The following is a 22,536-nucleotide window of genomic DNA, read 5'->3' on the forward strand; positions in this document are numbered from 1 at the left end:
GGCAAATCAACAATGATTATTATGACAACCAAATTTCTCCACGATCTACTGGTCAATATATTATTCGGGCTGCAATTCTGGAACGAATTATAGAAAAGAAAGATATTTAAATAAGGCATTATATATTATCATCCTATGATCCAAAATCTAAACCTCCTCAACCACCCTTTCTCCAATTTGATTAATGTGGACTTTGATTAGAAATTCTACCGAGTTATTTAAGTAATTTTAATCACGGAATTAAATAAACCATAATCTAGAGATAAGGAATGACCAGTCAAGTCAGCCAATATAAAAATATTAGTAAAATCACAATATTGGTAAGGGAGAGATTGTAAGTGCCATACTTTTGCAACGACAAATTCATGGATAAAATTACTTATCATTGAGTTATACAATGATTCAAATGGTATGATCAAGTCACAAAGCTTATGGAATAACATAACAAGAAAAAAATAACATGCAGGTTTTAGGGCCTCGTCGTGAGACCGGAGAGAGTTCAGACGACACAAAGTAGCAAAAGACAAGTTTAGATTCTGAATCGGATTTGAAGTTTCCTTTGGAGATTTTTCATAGCATGAATCATAGATATTCTCCACCTTGATTTAAGAGACTAAGAGCCAAAGATTGAGTAACTGATCAAAGGGAGAGTATTATAAATTTTTATTCTCATCTTAAAAGAATTCTCTAAATTTTATCATAGAGTCACATGCCTATCTAGTATAAGGAGAGCTACATTACATATCTAATTGCTTATAGTGCAGTTGAGGATGTTCCATATGCATCGGAGGAGCTAAAATGTTCATCCACATCTACCACTATTGGTACAATTGTGTTAGAGAATTGATCTATCATGTAATATTATAACCAAGTTGTTCATTTAGTTTGGTCTTCTTCCATTTCTTGGATCATTGTTTTTATATGGAAGTAGATTCCACAACTTGAAGGTCAACATCATTATCCTCATCATCAGTGCTTTTAATTTGTTTATCTGAAAATAACATCTCATAAGAATAGTCATTAAATAACATGAAAATAATAAAGGCAATATATTTATCCTTTTCAGAATAAGATCTAATTTTGACTAAATCACCCCAATTATCATCATTATCAACTAACACAATATGATCCCTAATAAAACTCACAAACAAGGTAAACATATGATGGAAAAATGAAGGTAATAATGCTCCCAAATTCTATATCAAATAAATCAATTGCTCTTAAAAAAAGAAACCCGCCCTAATACCAATTTAAAGTATTCGAGGGAGATATAGGAATCTTAGACTAATTAGGCATGGAAGATATGAAAAACCAAACCCAGAATCGAAGAGAAAGTTAAACAATCAAATCAAAATTAAACTAGAGAGGCCTAATCCTTTTATGTTTACAAAACTGATTTTGAATCGAACTTTGAAAACCAAAGCTATGTAAGAAAAGTATACTCAGAAACCCAGTCAGATTAAAAATCTAAATGACTATGAAAATATGAATATTAAATATTGCTCAAACTAAGAAAATAAATTGAATTCAAGTAGGAAAGTGAAAACCAAGTAATAGTAGGAATTAAAAAAAATCGATAAGGAATAGGAAAAGTAAAAGAACGGCAAACACACACCAAAATATTTTTAACATGAAAAACCTTTCTCATATGGAGAGGAAAAAATTATAAATACCTCTCATATCATTTATTTTCTTATACTTCTCGCTTTCATAAACTACTTGGTGAATATAAACTAGTATTGTCCTTGACTTGAAGTGGATCAAATTCTCAAATTCCTCGTGTCAGTGTAGGTATCAATATTGATGACATTCATTCAACTCCTCAAATTTCTCACATTTTGGTAGAAAATATATTCTGTAAAGGAATTTAACTCATAAATGATGAATTTGAAGCTCCTTAAGTTCTCTTTGTACGGATATCCTCCTTCTAAACTCTGGTTAAGCTCCTCCAAAGTGCTATTAGTTATAAATGATATATGACTAGCACTCAACTTTAAATAAGTGTGAATGAACCCTCTGGAATTCATAATAGGAAAATCACTGAAGGTAACACCAAAGTTGAATAGGTTTCAAAACTTCTCTTTGCTATTTTGCGCAAATGGTACAATTCGACCTCAAATCAGTTTGAAATTTTCTTTCCATTGTTCGAACCAATCAGGATTCGAGTTTTCTTTTACTAAATGATTTCAATTTTCAATATATGATTCCAAATCAGTTTTCCAAACCCAGTAATTAAGATTAGGCTTTTTTTATTTTGATTTGAATTTGACCGTTTGATTTTTTTTACTTTAATTCGGGATTTGATTTTGCCATATTTTATCTGTCTAGTTAGTATAGGTTTCCTATATTTCCCTAGAAACTTTAATTCATTTATATAGTAAAATTATCCATAATACAACCCTTGGCTGCTAGCCAGTCAGCTGCTCTTATTAACTTTAAAAAAAAAACACAACTATTGAAGAGTAAAAACAAAGAATATCAAACAAGGTGATATTTCATACTGATTCTATCTTTGACTTTGTCCTAGTAGAGAAATCTTAATCACAATGGATGATAAAATAACTCAACATTACTTACACAGTATACCTACATTCCTTTGCACCAAATTTATTGTTAAGGTAAAAAATCAGATAGAAAGAAAAAGAGGGAAACAAAAGGTGAATATAAACATAGAATCAGACTGCATCAAAATAATCAATCAACAATGTGACGCAGAGTGTTAAACGCAAATTGTCGTAAATTCCGGGATGCATCAGCTGAATCCTACAATTTGATAATCAAACAGAGAGCAATATATAACTCCAATGAATCCACTGATTGATTGATTGATTGAGCACATAAAACTTCATTCTGAAACCCTAATCTGATGCATGATTCAATGAATGTATTAAGTTTCCTATTTAGGGATTTGTCTGAGGGAATATATCTTATCCCACATTTGAATTGGTACCTATGAAGCACAATTAAATATCTTGTTCTGATGTTTGTCTATCACCACCATTCATTCTTAAAATGCCAGAGCTACTAGTATAAACAATTTTGTTATTAAATCTACCAACACCAATATTCAAATTACACTATAAATATATTCAATCTTCATTGAACACTTATGTCCTACACAACTTTGGATATTCAACAGGAAAGAGTGATGAAAATCAAAGTCATCACTCTATCTCATTAAATGCATATAAATGATTTATCAAACTAGTATGCAATATTGATACACATAAACACAAAGACAAATGATAAAATTTAGTCTCTGTTAATAGATTTTCCTGTATAATAAGACATACAAAAGTAATCTTGACAAACAATTCATTTGATTCCAACCAAGCACAATTTTATGACCAGCAAGCAATAAACTGTAACTGCCCCTTTTGCAGAGTTGACTGTACTTGACTATTCTTTACAACAATCAATCATTTGTTCCTTTCTTAGCTTCTAAGCAAGAAGACTAACTCAAAAGAATTTGCAAAAGAAATATTAAGATGTGAGAATGAATTGGGCTCCGAACCGTACCTCCAAAAAAAAATTTTCCCACTAAAAATTAAATTTTCAATTACTAAACTGTGGTGAAATTTACAATGAAATCTTGAGGTAAATATGAAGTAAAATTCTTGAGGTAAAAATACGGCAACAATGGCCGTGGTTCATAAATACAATTACCAAAGAAAGAATGATCCGTAAAAGATCGTACGACAAAATCTGTCATGGCTCCCTTATACTGTATATATTTAATTAAAAATGATAAAAAGGAGAATTCCCCTGCAGTTTCTATGCTCTCTTTGACGAGTAATATTTGCACCAGTTGACCTATTTCGCTATAAAATATCAAGCCAGCAGCAGACTTACTCGATCGGAGACAAAGTGAAAGATAACAGAAAGTACAGGTTACAGCAACACTTCATTGTCTTTGTTTCTTGCTAACAGATTCATCTCCAAGAACAATCCCAGCTTCTAGAGCTCTCTGAATCCAGGCATCTTCGCTGGAGTCATCCACCGGAGACATGTGCTTGCTAACTTCTCTGTGCTTTTTCCTCTTCCTTATCAACTCCTTGATTCTGACCATATCTACTTTAGCAGGCTTATCACCCACTTGATCAGGCTTTGTGCTTGTCTCTTTCACATGTTGCTTAGATCTCCTATCTGCAGCAGTACTTGTGGAATTTTCACTGTCTCTTGGTTGGCACTCAAGTCCTGAAGTGTCATCTTCACAGAGGTGCTTGCCATCATCCTTCCAGCTGCTAGCAAAGTTCATTTCGGAGTCCACAGGCCCACGAATCCTAGCGTCTACATCAAGATCCTGGCTTGAGCTGCTTTGCAGAGAGTCAGGCCTACTCAGAACAGAGTCCGGACTGCCAGATGTCTGTTGTTTTGCTTCCGAAGGAGCTTGGATTGGCTTACCAAGAGGATGAGCAAACACGGTTTTTCTTTTAAAACCAAGTAGCTCTGTCATTTGCTGGATTGCAGCTGCAGTAGTAAATGAATCATGAATCTCAATGAGAGATGATGATTGTATTCATTAAGCTTTATTCAAATTGCAGAAAAACAACTTCAAGAATTTACAAAAAGAAAGAAAAGGAAAAAGTGCTTACCTTGTAACTGTTGAGGACTAACATCAAATTCATGCCACCAAACATATCCCCTCTCAGAAGGAAGTCTGATATTATGGAGCTTGGCAGCAAGGAAAAGGGACCCAGCAGCAATGTAATGGGGTTTATATTGCAGGCACAATGAAGTCCGAAGCCTTAATATACAAGCACAACAGTACTACTTAAAAGTACAACAGAACAGAAAACTGTATCACAAGGGAGAAAAAGAAGTGAAGGCAAGGCACATATGGCATACCAATCATTCACAAAATTCCATGCTACTTGTCTCACATCCTTTTGAGTAATCCCAAGTTTCTTTAAAGCACCAAAAAGTGGCTTGTAAGGGTGCTGAACTTTGACATCAAATCGAATGGTGGTTAGAAGTAATCTCTCCCCAATCAAAATTAGGGCTTTCTGCTTCTGAAAAACATCCTGTTCATTGAACCAATGTAATCAGTAACAAGAAAATGATGACTACAATAAAAAAGCTGAACAATGACAAGTTTGTACCTTCTGATAAATTCTCCGAGTGGCAACAGGATCCTTTTTGTAAATGGTTTCATAGGCCACTCTAACAACATAATCTAAACCACAGGGGGTGTCTTCAACCTTGGAAGCTAGAAATACGCATACTGTTGCAATAGTCTGGGGAAAAAAGAGACTGTTAAATAAAACTACCAAATATAAAGAAACAAGAACTTTAACTCTTGTGTATAGACACTAAAATATCTCATAAGTGACATCCTAACATGACTATATTAGGGTGATCACATCCCTAAATAAGTAGTATCTCTGAAAAGATTAAAGAAATAGAAAACTTGTATTAAACTGGTAAGAAAAATGAGGAAGCAACTCATTCAAAAATGTGCATCCAATACATGGCTCAACATTTAGTATTCACTGGGAAGTTAGCTTTAAAAGGTAAAGCAGAAAAAAAAATTATGGGACTTTGTAGGACCACTACATTCCATGAATATCATAGAGAAAAGAAAAAAGTTAATGATAAAGGACAGAATACATCATGGTACTTACTGAATAGAGTATTAATAACAGATGGCTCCATCAGAATTGTAATATTCGATTTAAGGTAAGCTTGCATCCCAGATCCATGATTGCAATTTAGAAAGTACCCTTCAAGCGCAAATCCCAAATGAACTTGAACTCCACACAACATAGTGGATGTACGGTAGCATATATTTTCACTATCCTGATATCTGCCAAACCTCTTCAGACATAACACTACACAATCCTTGACTAACCAAAACTTGGTATATAGTCAGGGAAAAGGGTCAATATCTGACAGGAGAAAAGAAAGGATAAACCCCTCAGGAGAATCTCAAAAAATTTCAAAGAACATTCTTTAACAAAAGTGGGATCCTATGGTGTAGAGTTGTCTGCACACTCACCTATGCAATTTTCATTAATAAAAGATTCTTTCGCAAGAGTTTTTGTTCTGGTCGGCAGAGTGCATGCTGCATGACATGTCTCATGCAGATAAGTTGCTAACATGAGAATGCTACGAGATTGACTGTACGTATTTCTATAGACAATTATATCTGGCCGCTGTCAATACCATCTATCTGCACTAGATTCCACCTCTCTGTGTTGATTCCAGACTCTGCCACTTCCCTTCAATACCCACAACATCCCATCACACCATTGCAATAGAACTTGAGATTCAAAAGGTCTAAATTATGTCTTTCAAAGTAGTAGCATTATAGCAGTCTAGATACAGATTTTCACCAATCCCAGATCAGATCCAAAATCTAATCCCAAATGCATGTCTTACTTACCCCGCTCATGGCGGCCCCTTCCTTCCCCCCTTCACCACAGAGGTAACAAATGCTGCTAGAGGCAAATACCATTTTCTTTAAACATTCCCCTACCTTGTAAATCTATAAAATGTGATGGATGCCTCTAACAGAAGGTCAACAAGAAAACCTTGTAATTGACAGTCTCATCCTACATTTTCGGCATCTTCATTATCTTTGTTTCCTTTCTGGAGGAAGGTTGGTGGGATTTCAATTACCATTTGGTGTGTATGCATAAGTACTAGGATAATATATAACAACTATCCAACCACCGAAAAAATAAAAGCAGCATTTCAAATACTGAAGAGAAAAGAACATAAAGAAAGGAGTGGCTAAGTCTATGAGTCAACACCTTATAGGTAGAATGAAAGCTCCTGAACAGAAAAGGGCTAGATTTCTCTAGAGAGAGAGAAAGAGAAGAATGGTGCTCCATACCTGCCAATCATTCTTTGCATGAGACTGATGGAGATAAAATCGATGGCAAAACATTACTGCTGTTGCAATTGTTACCTGAGGTCTGCAAACATAATTTAACAATTAAAATTCTCACCGAAAAATAAATGGCATGGTTGCTTACACAAAAGAAAGAAGTATGATATAAGAGATGAAAAATATGCACTAAAATATCTCCTAAAATATACATCATACATATCAACCTCCAGAAACTGAATAAATTTATATCCAACAAGAATGCATGCAACAAAATGTTTATTATCAGGAGAAAAGATGACAGACCAACAAAGCCAATGTGCCACAATGTAAAAGAGGTTGCATAGGCCAAGCACAAAATGGAATGAAGAGCTAAAAGTAGTGCCAAATCAGAAATAAAGAATTTAGTTGAGACTTCTATGCATATACAGAAAACAGGCAAATCACAACAAGATGCACAATGAACCAATCTCTAGGTATAACATCCCATGATAAATCTCCATGATTCTCTTTGAAATTAAAGAAGTATTAAAAAAAAGGTAAAATAGGGTCTATTCAAAATACTGTGTAATGAAGCAGTTTGAGGTAAAAGGTTTTCCTCAGAGATCAATTTTGAAGGACCAAGAAACTGACAAAGTCCTTAATCCTCTATGCTTCCACATAACCTAGCTAGCAATTAGGATACACATAATGTCTAAGCACAGAAAGCAAGTAAACCTATAGATCTTGTGCAAATGATCCGAAAGAAACCATATTTGCTAAAAATTAAATGATTAAATAATCAAAATTTTGGATCCCTGCAACAACATATGGTAGATTCATATAATACAACAGTCATGACAGTGGAAAAAATATCACTAGCTCATGCATATGAAACAAAGACAAGGAAAGTACATACAATCTAAGCCTCATGCCAACATCTCGAATGAATAAACAGTATAACAGACGAAGTTCTGACTCTTTCTTTAGATCAATGCCATCCTTCCTGGAAGGGGATTTATTCTCAATATCTTCTTGACTAAAATACCAAGACCGCATGTTCTCACTAAACAGCTCATCTGCTATCCTGGTATCTTCATCCTTAACCATTCTTTGATAAAAAAAGGAGGCCCTAAATGGTTCTGTGAGTGCTGTTATTTGTGCTCCCAGCTGAACAACACACTATAGATATGTTTTCTTCTTTGGTGATCAGAAGTACATTCTTTCACTTGCTTTTTGAGGTTGCAGCCAACTTCCTGCAGATGAACAAAAGACAGTTTGATTGGCAAGAAGTTAACAACGCAGTATATTATGAATAATAGTTATAATGATAACATGAACTGGGCAACACAAATACATGATTATTCAAAATAAGAAAATGGATATATTATACATAAATACATGCTCAACTCCCCATCTCACATCCGTAGATCATGAAAGTCCCATTATAGGACACACTATTAACATGCTTTCTGCAATATATACATTCAAAAACATGCGCATACACATGCATATGTACATACTTACATAAAAAAAATTAATATATATGTATATGTAAATATATATTGCCAAACTCCTCATTTTTCACATCTTTGAAGGTCGGATATTGGAAGCCTCATTATAGAACACCAAGTTTCATACTTGTTTATCACTCAGCAAAAACTGACAACAAAGAATCTTATAGCGACCAACAAAAGAAAAGATCATACAATTGAACAACAAATGTTTCCATGTTATGTGATATAACAACATGACTAAACTGTTAGCACTGAACCGCAGAAATTGGAAGAAAAATTAACAGTTCCGTGATGTCTAAAATTTATATCAGTTGGAGAGATATTTGAATTCCAGATGACCAATAAAATTGTATGAAAAAAGAACGAATCTACCCATAATGCTCAAGAAGTTAGAAGTAAGAAATCTCAATTTTTACAAACAGAAACTTTAAGCATGTGAAAATCAAGACACCAAACCGTGCAGGATTCTCTCTAAGAAACCAAATACAAACGATTATCCAAGAAAAAAAACTTTTTTCTTGATTTATTGGTAAACTTCACAGCTTAGTAACACAGAGAACCATAAAAGATGGATTTCATAATCACGTGAACAATGCAAACATATTACTAAGGATCACCGCCAAGCATCTCCAAGAGATGGAAGCATCAGGACCACATGACCTTCAATTAAAGAGAAAAAAGAAAAAGCAATCTTGGTAGCAAAATCAAAATATCCTAACCGAATTTCCCACAAACAAAAGATTATAAATAATATGAGCTACTTCTCGCGCTGGATTCATATAAAAGAAAGAAATCAGAAAAAGAATTGCCCTAATTTTTAGGTGAAACCAAGAAACCACCCGCTCACGAATTCAACAAGAAAAATAAACAAAATACGTGAGAGAAATATCGAGAATAGAAAGCGAATAGATTACCTGAGGTAATCGATAAATTTGACGAGGCCTCCTCTTTTGCAAGCTATGAAGAGCGCCAAGGTTGGAGTAGAGCAGAGAAACCCTAGCAAACTTCGGGGGCGAAAGATATGAAGGGTAGGGAATATAAAATGAAAATATATATCTCTAGTTATAAATATCAGTAAACATATCGTCTTTTCCGAGTCGGATAGGCAGGGAAATTTAAAAAGAAAAATAAAACCCATATATTAACTTGAGAATTTTGCCTCGGTAGACCTAAAAATAGGTTTTATATGGAAAGAGCATTTAATGTCACTTTGTCCTTTTTTTCAAAAACCAAATAATATTTTTTTTCCGGAGAAATCGATACATTTTGGGTGATTTGCAACAAAAATAATTATGAATTTCTTTTTTGCGCTGCTACCTAGTTTAGTTTACTCCTTACATTTTGACAATTTTATGTATAGGATGACTACAATACCCTTATATACTTTTATAAGGATAACCATGCTCACCTTCACTGTGGCATTAATTGTTGGTTTTGTCTTTGAAGAGAAACTACTAAATAGTACTTAGATTTTTTTATTCATTTTTTTCTGCAGCAATAAACAATAATTACACAGTGAGATGCTTATTTTTAGATGAGATTGAGGATTCTTTATGATTTTGGATAAAATATTAATTAGATCATTTACATAGTGGATTGCAGCACTTTTTTTTTCGGAGTATGAGAATTAATTGAAAAGTTTTATACTAATGATATTTGTATAAGATGATATAGCTAGGCTTTATGTAGAAATTATATCAAAAATTATTATTGATAAAGTTGAAAGAAAAAATAAGCATAATAAGATACCAAGAAAAGAAGAGAATCTAAGTGAAGCCATAATTGCTCCAGCAATGAAGTTGCATTTGGAATAATTTGAATGTTATTTTATTAACTATCTGTGTACAATAGTAGTTTATTTATTGAAATATTTGTACACTAATAATAATTTATATTGTCTGAATTATTTGTATACAACAATAAATAATATACCCTTTAATGGCTAGATAGATGCTAGGTTAGATTCCTAGTGTGAAAGGGGAGAAGTTGTTATAGAAGAGAGGGATTAGGAGTTAGAGGAAACCGACCAAAGACTTGGGGAGTGAAAGGATGGAGGTAGAAAAAGGTGCTAATGGCTAGAGACAGTTGAGAAAGACATAAAGGCACAATGCCAATTTCAATTATCCGATTATATTTCAATTAAGATTTTCTCCACATATTTATAGAGGCTCACCCTTTTGACCTAAACAACTAGATTAAAAACCCAAACAAACCAACAACTTTCGCTGCGGTGCGTTCGAACACGTCTAGTCGTGTTCCAATGCACAAATAGCATTCTTTGTTGTTGCGAATGCGTGCTATCATTCGAACGCGGTCCTTGGCGTTCGAACGCCCCATTAGCAAAAGGTCTTATTCTCTCAAGCAAACATAAAACTAGATAAATAGAGTCATCCCAATGAACCCAATGTCGCGAGTGGATCCAGTCTGACCGATTCGTATCATTCCACCACGCTTCCGACCACCTTGTCCTCAACGTGTCCATGGTGATTTCCAAGCCTTATGAAGTTGCTTCATCGATTGTGCATCCTTTTCGATTTGTCCATGCTCTTCCCGTGATTGGTCCTCTATGTCGCCCTCTAGATCATCCTTGATCATCTCCTCCATGAACGTAATGACAGCGGACTATTTGGTGCATCTATGGCTCAGTACAAAGCGCTCGTCGCAATAGAAGCATAGGCCCTTTGAGCACCGATCTTCAATGCTAGATGGTAGGAAGCGTCAACCTATCAACCTCAACTGGTCCTTAGTGTAACAACATGTCCAAAAGAAAAGAAAATTTTGGGCACGACATGGCCGACCATAGTGTGGCCGGCCTCGTGCCCATGCAAATTGCATGAGCAGCTTGCGTGGGAGGGGTGCCACGTGCCCCAGCTGTCGTTGGCGAGGCCCCCGCCGCTGTTGCCTGTCTTCGCCGCTGCCTCTCTCTCTTTATCTATTTCTCTCTCATTCTCTCTCTCTCTCCCTCTCAAATGCTCTCTCTCTCGTTCTTCTCTCTTAAGCTTCCCCATCTCGGTATGCCGATGCCGACCACTTCGGACCATTGCCGTCGCTTCCACCGCCGTGCTACCGACGCCGGTGAGCCTCCTCTTCCTTCCTCATCTTCCTTCTTATCTCTCTTTCTCTTTCTCTCTATTTCTCTCCCTCTCTTTTTCTCTCTACTACTGTCGTCTTCGACCACCTGACCCATCCCCGAGAAGCGACTGGTGCTCTCTCATCCCCTCCCTTCTCTTCTCTCTCTCTCTCTCTCTCTCTCTCTCTCTCTCTCTCTCTCTCTCTCTCTCTCTCTCTCTCGGGTTCGTCTGAAAAGAGCCGTCGGCCCCTCCTCGCCGTCCGGTCCCCTCCTCTCTTTCTTCTCTTCTTCTCTACTTTTCTTCTTCTTTCTTCTTTCTTCTCTTCTTCTCTACTTTTCTTCGTCTTTCTTCTTTCTTCTTCTTACTCAGCTGCTTATTCTCTTTTTTCTTTTTTTCTGCAACAGTGCTGGGCTCGACCCAGCACTATAGCAAGCCAGTGCTGGGCTAAGCCCAACACTAGTGCTAATAATCCTTATTTTTATTTTATTATTTATTTATTTAGGTATTTCTTTCTTAATTAATAAATAGATTTAGATATTAATTATTTTAATAATAAAATATATTTATCAATATGATTATTATTAATTATAATTAATTAATGATTAATTAGGTTATAAACTATTATACATAAATATAGGTAATACTTATATTTATTTATTTATTTACTTATATGTCTATTAGATTAATAGATAGATTTGTAAATTATAATTATTAGATTTATATTCTAATATTCTTATGATATACATTTTAAGTAATTCTATTAATTTATTATACATTATTATTCTGCAACAAATAAAATACTAAGCTTATTTAGTTATTTATTTATTATCTTATCGAGTAAAGACTGCATAGTCCCTAATTAATCAAGATAGAGTATGAATTATAAAATTAATTATAATTAGACCTTGTCTATACTTATAGTTATTTAGCCTTTTATTTTATTTTATTTTGTAATTATATATTTAGAAGTATTCTTATATAAAAGGAAATAGACATGTTCTCATTATACTATAATTAGCATTTTATGATAATAGTATAATTATAGTATTTGAATCATATCTATAATATAGATCTAGTTATGTAGTCAAAAATAAAAAGAAGTGATTCTAAACCTAATAAACATTTATATTTTACTTGAATTAATTCTAATTAGATAAATGACTAACCTCATGCTACTTAAATATTTTCAGATCCTGAACCCTTTTATTTGAGACCTCGTGGACCTTGCTAGCGATGAACGTCACTCGGTTGATTGGCGGATGTAAGGGATACGTGGTTTGTGTCTTCTGATCAGAGTGAGTAGTATTATCCCTTAGATGCCTTTATCAAATTATGTTATATTATATATTATATACATGCATGTTTTGGCCTCCGGCATGATTATATGACTTTATCTAGAAATGATTACATTCGAACATATTTTATCATACATGTAATTAGGCTGATCTTGGATACGAGTATGATGATGATATATAGAGATGATTAGAGATGACCATACTGTTATAATTTTATGTCCAGTTGATCTGTGATAGGCTCTAATACTAAATTGATAAGCTCTAATACAAAATTGTTAAGCTATAATACCAAATCGTTAAGCTCTGATACCAATTGATAGGTACTCGAACTAAAGATAGGCTACGCAACGATTCCTTCAAAATCTAAATGTATTACAGGAATCAGTCCGCACAACTGTGGAAAAATATTCGTTAGATATTCTCCGGTATTCATAAAATTATACGAAACTAATTGAGTTAGATCCGTAACTTCTTGATCTACAACTTTAGTATTTATGCCCTTCACAGATTTGAACTGTAGCAGGGACAAAAACACAGAATAACATGGGTGATGGTGGTGGTGATGGGTGGAGTGGATGTTAGGGTTATGGATGGATATGGAGATAAAAGTGGATTGTGGATGTGATTTATAGACATAGATGAAGGGAACGAAATGGTCGAGATCCCAAAGAAGAGGGGTGACTCGACAGTCGAGGGAGATTAGAATTGAGAGAAATCTTGCCAATAGTAGAGATGGAAGGATAGTGAAGAGGGAGGAGGAAGATTAGGGTAGATAGATGATAGAGAGGCAAGAAATCAATATTCTAATAACATAATGAAGTTGGCTGCCATCCACATATATATAGAGGCTAGCCAAGAATTCCTAAAATAATATGAAACCCTAATTATAGAGGATTCTCGTCGATCGTGTTCGAATGCGCCTAATCGCATTCGAACGCACTCAAAAAACTCCATCTTTGGATGTGCGAATGCAATATAGGCATTTGAACGTGGGCGTTTGAACACGCCCGACTGCGTTTGAACGCACAATATGTGTTCTCTGTATTTGCGAACCTGATGCAGGCGTTCGCAAAGGCGTTTGAACGCGATCCCTCCTACGTTCAAACACGACCTACAAGAATTTTATTTTAATAAAAATAAACTCTTAATACAATAAGAAAAGATCTTAACTAAGTGTATCAGCCCATCACGCTTCCCCCACCTTGCCTTAAGGTGGAAAGTCGGAGAAATGCTCCAAGATATCAGTCTCCAACTCTTATGTCGCCTCATCAGATGGCTTGCCAAGCCATACCAAGCCACTCAACTAGAATCTCCATCTCCAATCCGGTACCATGTTGACATCAGCGTCTAGCAAGTATTCGAACTGGCTATACGATCTCTATCTCCTCCAATGGCTTCGGTAGAACTGATCCAACGACCTCATGATCTCCAATCTGCTCCCTCAACAATGAAACATGGAAGACAGGATGCACTCTCGACCTCTTTGGTAGCTCCAAACGGTATGCAACCGGACCAATACGCTCCAACACCCGAAACAAACCAAAGTAGCGATGTGCTAACTTTTGCTTTCTCATCGGACGTAAGGTCACCTGTCGATATGGTTGCACCCTCACAAACACCCAACTGTCGATGTCAAACTCTAGCTCCCTATGGCTATGATCATAACTTGCTTCATGCGATTTTGAGTAAGTTTAAGATGAGCACACAACCTTCTCAATGTGGTGTCTCTATCCATCAAAGCTAAGTCCACCTCCGTACGATTTGTAGATACCACTGGATCATAAGCGCGTAACGTCGGAGCCATGCGTCTATACACCACCTCAAATGGAGTCATGCTAATGCTATTATGGTAGGCGGTGTTATAAGACCACTCCCCCAATGGTAAGAACTCCAACCATCGTCTCAGCATCTCTCCAACAAAGCACATCAAAAACTGTTCAATACCTCGATTGACCACCTCGGTTTAGTTGTCCGTCTGTGGATGATAGGCTGAATTTTGAAGTTCAATTGAGTCCTCTACAATCTAAAAAACTCAGTCCAAAAGTCACTCATAAATACATGATCACGATTTGAGACAATCGTGCGTGGCATGCCGTGTAACTGAGCAACATCTCTAACAAAAATTTCAGCCACTGACTTGGCTGAAAATAGATGTGACAATGCTGAAAATTGCGCATACTTGCTCAATCTGTCAACCACCACAAAGATAATGGAATGACCACTTACCAGCGGAAGACCCTCTATAAACTCCATAGAAATATCTTCCCAAACACGATTCGGTATAGGTAAAGGCTAAAGTAATCCGGCCAGTTTCAATGTGGTTGCCTTAGCCCTTTGACAGACTTCACAAGCACGGACAAAACTCCTCACATCCCGCCTCAATCCTGGCCATGTGCAACTCTGGAATATCCTCCTATAAGTCCTCAAGACACCCTCATGACCAGCCTTTGGAGTTTGGTGGAAGTGCTCCAACAATTTCTACCGCAATCTATCATTTGCGGGCACCCGAATGCATCCGTAGTCCAGCAACAAACTGCCTCGATTCTCCAACTCTGGATGGCGCTTCGGATCATCCATCACCTCCTACAACAATCTCAAAATATCTTAAAAAACCCCTAGACACAAGTATGTATCTAAATACTAGGCAATGATATCACTCGTTCGCTTAAGTAAAAGTCCGTAGAAATATTAAAAACGAAAGCAGAGATGAACGCCAAGATTTTAACGTGAAAAAACTCAAATAGGAAAAAAAACCGCGGATCCAAACTCGAATCAAAACCAATCACTAGAATAGTAGCAGTTAACAAAACGACTCACAAAACAACCCGTCGATCTAAACGACTTTGTTCCTCTCAGTCTTGCTCGCTAAAACCCACGATTCACTGCTTCTCATGATTGAAGTCCAACTAAGTAATTTAAAGTCCCAAAAAGAACTTCAACTCACCCATCATGCTCATCTCAAAATGACTATGCATAAGATCTACAAACTCCTTAGCTAATAATTAACTCATTGCCCTGAAGAAAATGTCATCCACATATATTTGTGCCACAACTAAACTCTTGTTCGACCATCTAATGAACAATGTCTTGTCCACACCCCCTCGAGTGAACCCCGCATCCACTAAAAAAGTGGTCAACTTCTCATACCAAGCACTTGGAGCTTGTTTTAGCCCGTAGAGGGCCTTTTTTAGTTTAAACACATGAGAAGGAAATTTTTTATCTTCAAACCCTTTCGGTTGTTCCACATAAATATCTTTATTCAGAGTACCATTCAAGAAAGCACTTTTCACATCCATTTGAAACAATTTAAATTTTAAATGACAAGCAATAGCAAGCAGTATACGAATAAAATCTAATCTAGCAATAGGAGTAAATGTTTCATCAAAATCTATACCCTCAACTTGAGTATATCCTTGTGCTACTAGTCTAGCTTTATTTCGAACTGTATTGCCATGTTCATCACTTTTATTCTTGTAAATCCATTTTGTTCTAATGACGTTCACATTCTTAGGTCTAGGAACTAAATACCAAACATCATTTCTAGAAAATTGCTCTAATTCCTCATGCATAGCATTAACCCAAGAATCGTCTAACAATGCTTCCTTTACATTTTTAGGTTCAAAAGAAGATGTATGACAAGTAAATGATACCTCACTTTGAATTTGTCATCTTGTCTTAATTGGTTCATTCACGTCTCCAATCACTTGTGACAGTGGATGATTTGATTTCACTCTGGCAGATGGTTCCGGTACATTGCGGTCATCTTTGTTCATTTCAACTTTGTCCTCGTCCTGATTCTCAATTTTCAGATCAAGCTCCTTTCCTATTTCTTTGTCATATATATTTGTAGAAACAGAAATAGGAGTAACATTAGTTAAATCAGTCATGGATTCATCTATCATAACATTAGCAGATACCATAACAGTAGAAGTATCATAACATTATTCGAATACCCTAAGAAGATGCCTTCACTACTTCTAGTGTCAAATTTAGTCAAATATTCTCAATCACGCAAAATATAACATTTACTACCAAAAACTCAAAAATATTTAACACTAGGTTTTTTACATTTCCAAATTTCATAAGCAGTCATTTTTGTACCTGGTCTTAGATAAACACGATTTATCGCATGTACCACTGTATTGACCGCCTCTATCCAAAACCTTTGAGTAACCTTTTTAGCGTGAAGCATAACCCTAGCCATTTCCTACATAACTCGGTTCTTTCTTTCAACAATCCCGTTCTGTTGTGGAGTTATAAGAGCTAAAAACTCATGTTGAATACCAAGAGAATCGCAAAATATAGACAAATTTTTATTTTCAAATTCTCTACCACGATCAGAATGAATCCTAACTAGGGTTGTAGATTTTTCATTCTGCAATTTTAAGCATAGTGATTTAAAAACTTCAAAGGTTTCAGACTTCTCACGTAGAAAAGCAACCTAGGTATATCTAGATTAATCATCGACCATTAAGAATATATAACATTTACCTCCAAGACTTTCCATTTTTGTTGGACCTATCAAGTCCATGTGAACTAATTGAAGGACACGATCGGTGGTAGCTGCATTTACCTTCTTGTGTGAGATCCGAATTTGTTTTCCAATTTGACACGAACAGCACACTCTTTTTGACATTTCTTTCATCTTATGTATTCCTCTTACCACTTCTTGTTTGGACAGAGTAAATAATTCTTTGTGATTCACATGTCCAAGACATTGATGCCAAAGATCTGCAATATCGAAAGAGGCACTGTTACATTTCAGTTTATGTGGCGTTTCAACAACATATCAATTATCAGATATTCTATATCCATAACATATAACATTACCACCATGATCTAGAATAGTACAATCATTTTTGGAGAATTTTACCTCATAATCTTCATCACAAAATTGACTGATGCTCAGAAGATTTGCTTTCAAGCCCTTAACATAAAGAACATTTTCAAGAATAGAAACCCCCGGAGAACTTACTTTTCCTTTACCTATTATCTTGGATGAATTACCATCTCCGAATATCACAACTCTCCTTTCATGTTTTTCAAGATTAGAAAATAACGACTTGTCACCCGACATACGTCTTGAACAGCCACTGTTTAAATACCACAAATCAGAATTTAAATCTTTCAAGGTTGTATGCACAACATAACATTTCAAATCACTTTTCTTGACCCATATGGCATTTGTTTTCATTCCATAAATGAAAGCAGTTCTAGGTTTTTGCAAAAATTTGCAATGAGGTCAAATATGTCCTAGAATGCCGCAATAATAGCATGTCGGAACAAACCATTTTCTACTCACCTTTTGTCGAGGAGTGTGACTAAAGTTTATCTTTGGTGCCGCTGACGGTTCACCAGTTTTTAGATTCACCTTCAGTTTAGAAGCATTCATCCAGGATTGCTTTGTAAATGTGGTTGATGACTTCAGATATTCTTCCTTTTGTATACCTGCAGAAACGAAGACAGTTTTATTATTATTTGAATTACTAGTATATCCAACACCATACCTGTCTTTTCTAGAGATCTGAGCATGTAGAATCTCGTCAAGTTTTTTCTTCCCTTTTAGAAATGCCGCTTCCTTATTCAGTCGCTCTGGTTCAATTTCATCATCCTTCATTTTATTTTTTGCATTGTTAAGTTGTTTAGAAAGGTCTTTGACACGTTCAAGTTCCAATTTGTACTTCTCCTCAAATTGAATTCTTTCTAGTTCGATTACCTTAAGTCGTTAAAGTAGTCTAAGATTGCTTTTCTTGAGTTTAAACGACTCTAGGTACATGTCATTATATGCCTTTTGAATTTCAGATTCATCTTCCTCAGTTGGTAACATATCCTAATCATTTGTACTATCAGTATTAACAACAGAATCGATATTAAGTAGAGAAGAGGCAAAAGCTACAAAGTTTTCTTCGTCTTTTCCAGAATCATCATCAGATTCATCTAAGTCATCCCAAGTAACTTTCATAACTTTACGCATCTTCTTAAGGCGATTAGGGCATTCTTGTGCTATGTGTCCAAAACCAGAACATTCAAAACATCGAACTTTATTCTCAGAATTCTTATTTTTTTTGTTTGACACTGTTGTTGCTCACACCTATATTTGAACTCGCAGTATTGTTCTTTTTTACAAAGGCTTTGCTTTTCTCAAGTTTTTCAGCATTCAACTTGTTTGGCTTTCGAAAGAATTTATTAAACTTTTTGACGAACATGGCCAATATTTCAACATCTAAATCAACTTCATCATCAGACTCCTCTATATTTTGTTCAACTGTGGATAGAGCAATCCCTTTGGACTTCCTCGGTTTTGAAAGACTGGACTCAAATGTTTGTAGATTTCGTACCAATTGTTTAACTTTCATAGAATCGATGTCCTTACTTTTCTCAATAGGTGTAACTTTCGCCTGAAACCTCTCTGGAAGAGACCTAAGGATCTTACGGACAATTCTGTTTTCAAGAATTTTCTCTCCTAGATTGAAACTGGAGTTGACTATATCACTCAGCTTTGCTTAGAACTCATCAAATGTCTTATTCTCCTCCATACGTAGAGTTTCAAAACTAGTAGTCAACCTCTGAAGTTTAGAAAGTTTTACAGCCATAGTTCCTTCGTGAGTAGTTTCTAAGATCGTCAAAACTTCTTTTGCTATCTCACAAGTAGAAAATCTTCTAAATTCTTCTAAATTCTTCCGATGAAATAAAACTAAAACTTGCATTTATTGCCTTGCTATTTCATCCAACTTTTTCATAGTCTGACCTATCCCATGACTCTATCGGTTTATCAGCAAGTTTATCATCCACCATGTACATTGGTGGACTCCAACCGTTCACAACGACAAACCATACTCGTTCATCTATAGACTTCAAGTAAGCTCTCATCCTAGCTTTCCAATATCCATAATTTGATCCATCTAGGATATGAGGTCTAATAGATGATGGTCCATCTCTATGAAAATCCATGCCTATCTGATCTCTCTTAAAGAGTGAGAGAACCCGCTCTGATACTAATTGAAAAACCCCTAGACACAAGTATGTATTTAAATACTAGGCAATGATATCACTCGTTCGCTTAAGTAAAAGTCCGTAGAAATATTAAGAACGAAAGCAAAGATGAACGCCAAGATTTTAACATGAAAAAATCCAAACGGGAAAAAACCACGGATCCAAACTCGGATCAAAACCAATCACTAGAATAGTAGCAGTTACAAGACTGACTCACAAAATAACCCGTCGATCCAAACGACTTTGTTCTTCTCAGTCTTGCTCACTAGAACCCACGATTCACTGCTTCTCATGATTGAAGTCCAACTTTTGTAACCCTCGAGATTGATATTTCGTCTAGATAGCCCTTCAGACGAAAGATTAACTTTGGTTGATGAGTGGAATCTTGTTAGTTGAAGAACCGATGTAGCCTCAAGAAGTCTTGTTCAATAATGCTTCTTCAACCACCCTAGAGATAGGGCATCACAATCCTTATATATGATCTCCAAGATAGAGCCAAATCCAAGTCTTATCCATACTCACGAAAGTCCAATTTTATCAAACTTCGTTGGTGCGTTCGAACGCGGCCCAAGTGCGTTCGAATGGCATGACTTGATCCCAAGTGCGTTCGAACGGGCCCGAGTGCGTTCGAACGCAACAACTTGAAGAAGGCGTTTGTGAATACAACTTCGGTCTGTGTGAACGCAGTACCCATGTTCGAACGCGTTTGTGAACGCGGCTCTCTATTTGTGTGAACGCGTACCCGCGTTCGAACGCGTTTGTGAACACGGCTCTCTGTCTGTGTGAACGCAGATTCCGCGTTTGAATGCGTTCGTGAACGCGGTGTGAACTCAACGGCTTTTCTCCAATAATTTTGCAATTCTTCAAACCAGAGCATTCTAGACTTGTGTAAAGCTCGTATATATAAAAATATACACTTAGAATATTTTGTACACAATTGCCAACAAATAAAAACCTAACACTAGCAATTTTGTAAACCATCACCATTGTGCCGGTGTGTATATACGCTGTCTTATAAAGTATGGAAGGCTCCTTTGATCGGTTTAGATAATGAATCATCTACCGATCAAATAAGGCATCCACTTTGTCACCGTATGCAGAATTGCCAACATCTCTCTCTCATAAGTCGATAATTGCTAAGATTTTTGTGACAAAGTCTTACTAAGAAAGGCTATGGGACATCCTCCTTGCATTAGTACAGCTTCTATGCCAACACTTTGTCCAGTAGCACTAAAACGGGTGCCGTCATCATTGCTGGTTTTAATTTTTCAAAGGCTGAAGTGGCTTCATCCGTCCATCTAAAAGAGTCCTTCTTCAACAAAGAAGTGACAAAAGCGACGATCTTGCCATATTCGGCGATGAAGCATTGATAATATCCGGTCAGCCCCCAAAATCCTCTCAATCTGGTGGTAATAGTAGGAATAGGCCAAGCTGCCATATATGCAACCTTTTAAGGATCTGCTGCTATACCATCTGCTGAAATGATGTAGCCTAAATACTCCACTTATCGTGCTCCCCATAAGCACTTGGACTTCTTAATCTTCAATTGGTTTTACTTCAACAAATTCAGCACATCCTCCAAATGCGGCCAATGCTCCAATTCAGTCCTGCTATACACCAAAATGTCATAAAAAATACCAAGACATACCTTCACAAGAGAGGCTAAAATATATCATTCATGAGGCCTTGAAAGATAGCTGGAGTATTGGTGAGACCAAAAGGCATCACCCGGAACTCATAATGCCCGTCCGGAATCCGAAATGCAGTTTTGTACACATCCGCCGGGTGAACTCTAATTTGACGATACCCGGCTCATAAGTCAAGCTTACTAAATATAGTCATCCCTGCAAACTTGTCCAGCAACTCCATGTCCCATCCTTGATGGTAATAGCGTTTAGTGCCTCCTCCAACATCGGAAGAAGGTATTAAAGGTGGTCGTGGTCTAGTACTCGTAATTGCTGTTTTTGAAACTGGAGAATTTCCAGCCGGCGTTTTAGGTGTAAACCGCCCATCTCGGTTGCCCTAATTGGTTTTCGCTGCCATCTTTAGAGCCTTATATTTTTTCTCTATCCTCATGTCCTTCTCAAAGGCCTCCTCAAGAGTAGTAGGACATAGAGCATGAACATCTACTTGTATCTCATCTCGTAGCCCTAAAATAAATATACTCATCAATGTCCGTTCGGGCCACGGTGGCTCACAATGACTACTAAATATTTCAAACTTAGCTTGGTACTCAGTACGGTTGTCCTCTGAACCATCTTGCTTAATGTGGTAGTAAAATCTTTATATGCCACTGTCCCAAATCTGCGTGTAATCCTCTTAGAAAAATTAGCCCTTCCGGTAAATTCACTACCACGAATAACCGATCTATACCAATGCAATGCCGTTCATTGGAGGTGAAAGCTTGCAATTTGGACTTTTGCATCTTCCGCTGTATCTTGACAATCAAAATATTATTAAACTTGAAACACCCAATCTATTGGATCGCCACCTTAGAAATTTAGAAAGTCCAAGCGTGTAGTTCTCCCCCGAATAGCATAATCCGGTTCGCGAAAGATCCTTTGTTCAGGTCTAAACCTTTGTGCAAGTTGATCACTCCCCTCTAAATCCTTGAGCACAACCATCACCATCTCCATAGGGATCAACCTCATCCTCATAGTGCCAATCATTCTCATCGATGAAGCGCACTAATGCCGCACGCCCCTCGGTTTCCACCATCGTCGGTCTTGGGTTTTGCAATGGAGGTGGGGAATGATGTGTGGGCATAGGTAACGTGAGTGATGGTGGTGGTGACGGGTGAAGTAGATGCTAGGTTTTTGGATGGATTTAGAGATGAAGGTGGATTGTGG

The 22,536-nt window shown here is 36.4% G+C and overlaps 1 protein-coding gene across 1 annotated transcript; it reads right to left on the reverse strand.

Annotated features, from left to right (window-relative positions):
- Positions 1–3,532: 3,532 nt before the first annotated feature.
- On the reverse strand, positions 3,533–9,379 carry LOC140780565 (cyclin-T1-2-like). The gene is made up of 7 exons (XM_073126202.1): positions 9,243–9,379; positions 7,731–8,067; positions 6,839–6,920; positions 5,103–5,237; positions 4,849–5,024; positions 4,596–4,747; positions 3,533–4,470 (listed from the first exon to the last, which is right to left on the reverse strand). Exons 2-7 carry the CDS (start codon positions 7,919–7,921, stop codon positions 3,905–3,907), a joined length of 1,302 nt encoding a protein of 433 aa, XP_072982303.1. The 5' UTR covers positions 7,922–8,067; positions 9,243–9,379; the 3' UTR covers positions 3,533–3,904.
- Between the last annotated feature and the right edge of the window lie 13,157 nt (positions 9,380–22,536).

The sequence above is a fragment of the Typha latifolia genome, chromosome 1, assembly GCF_019914945.1.
Source record: "Typha latifolia isolate L0001 chromosome 1, TyphaL0001v2, whole genome shotgun sequence".
Lineage (NCBI taxonomy): Eukaryota > Viridiplantae > Streptophyta > Magnoliopsida > Poales > Typhaceae > Typha > Typha latifolia.

Bases quoted from the DNA above. Each gene is read 5' to 3' on its own strand.
- LOC140780565 (XM_073126202.1), bottom strand. From the start codon at position 7,921: ATGGTTAAGGATGAAGATACCAGGATAGCAGATGAGCTGTTTAGTGAG. The intron at 5,025-5,102 runs GTACAAACTTGT...TTCAATGAACAG, and splicing joins CTCGGAGAATTTATCAGAAG to GATGTTTTTCAGAAGCAGAA. The intron at 4,748-4,848 runs GTATGCCATATG...TTGTATATTAAG, and splicing joins TGGAATTTTGTGAATGATTG to GCTTCGGACTTCATTGTGCC.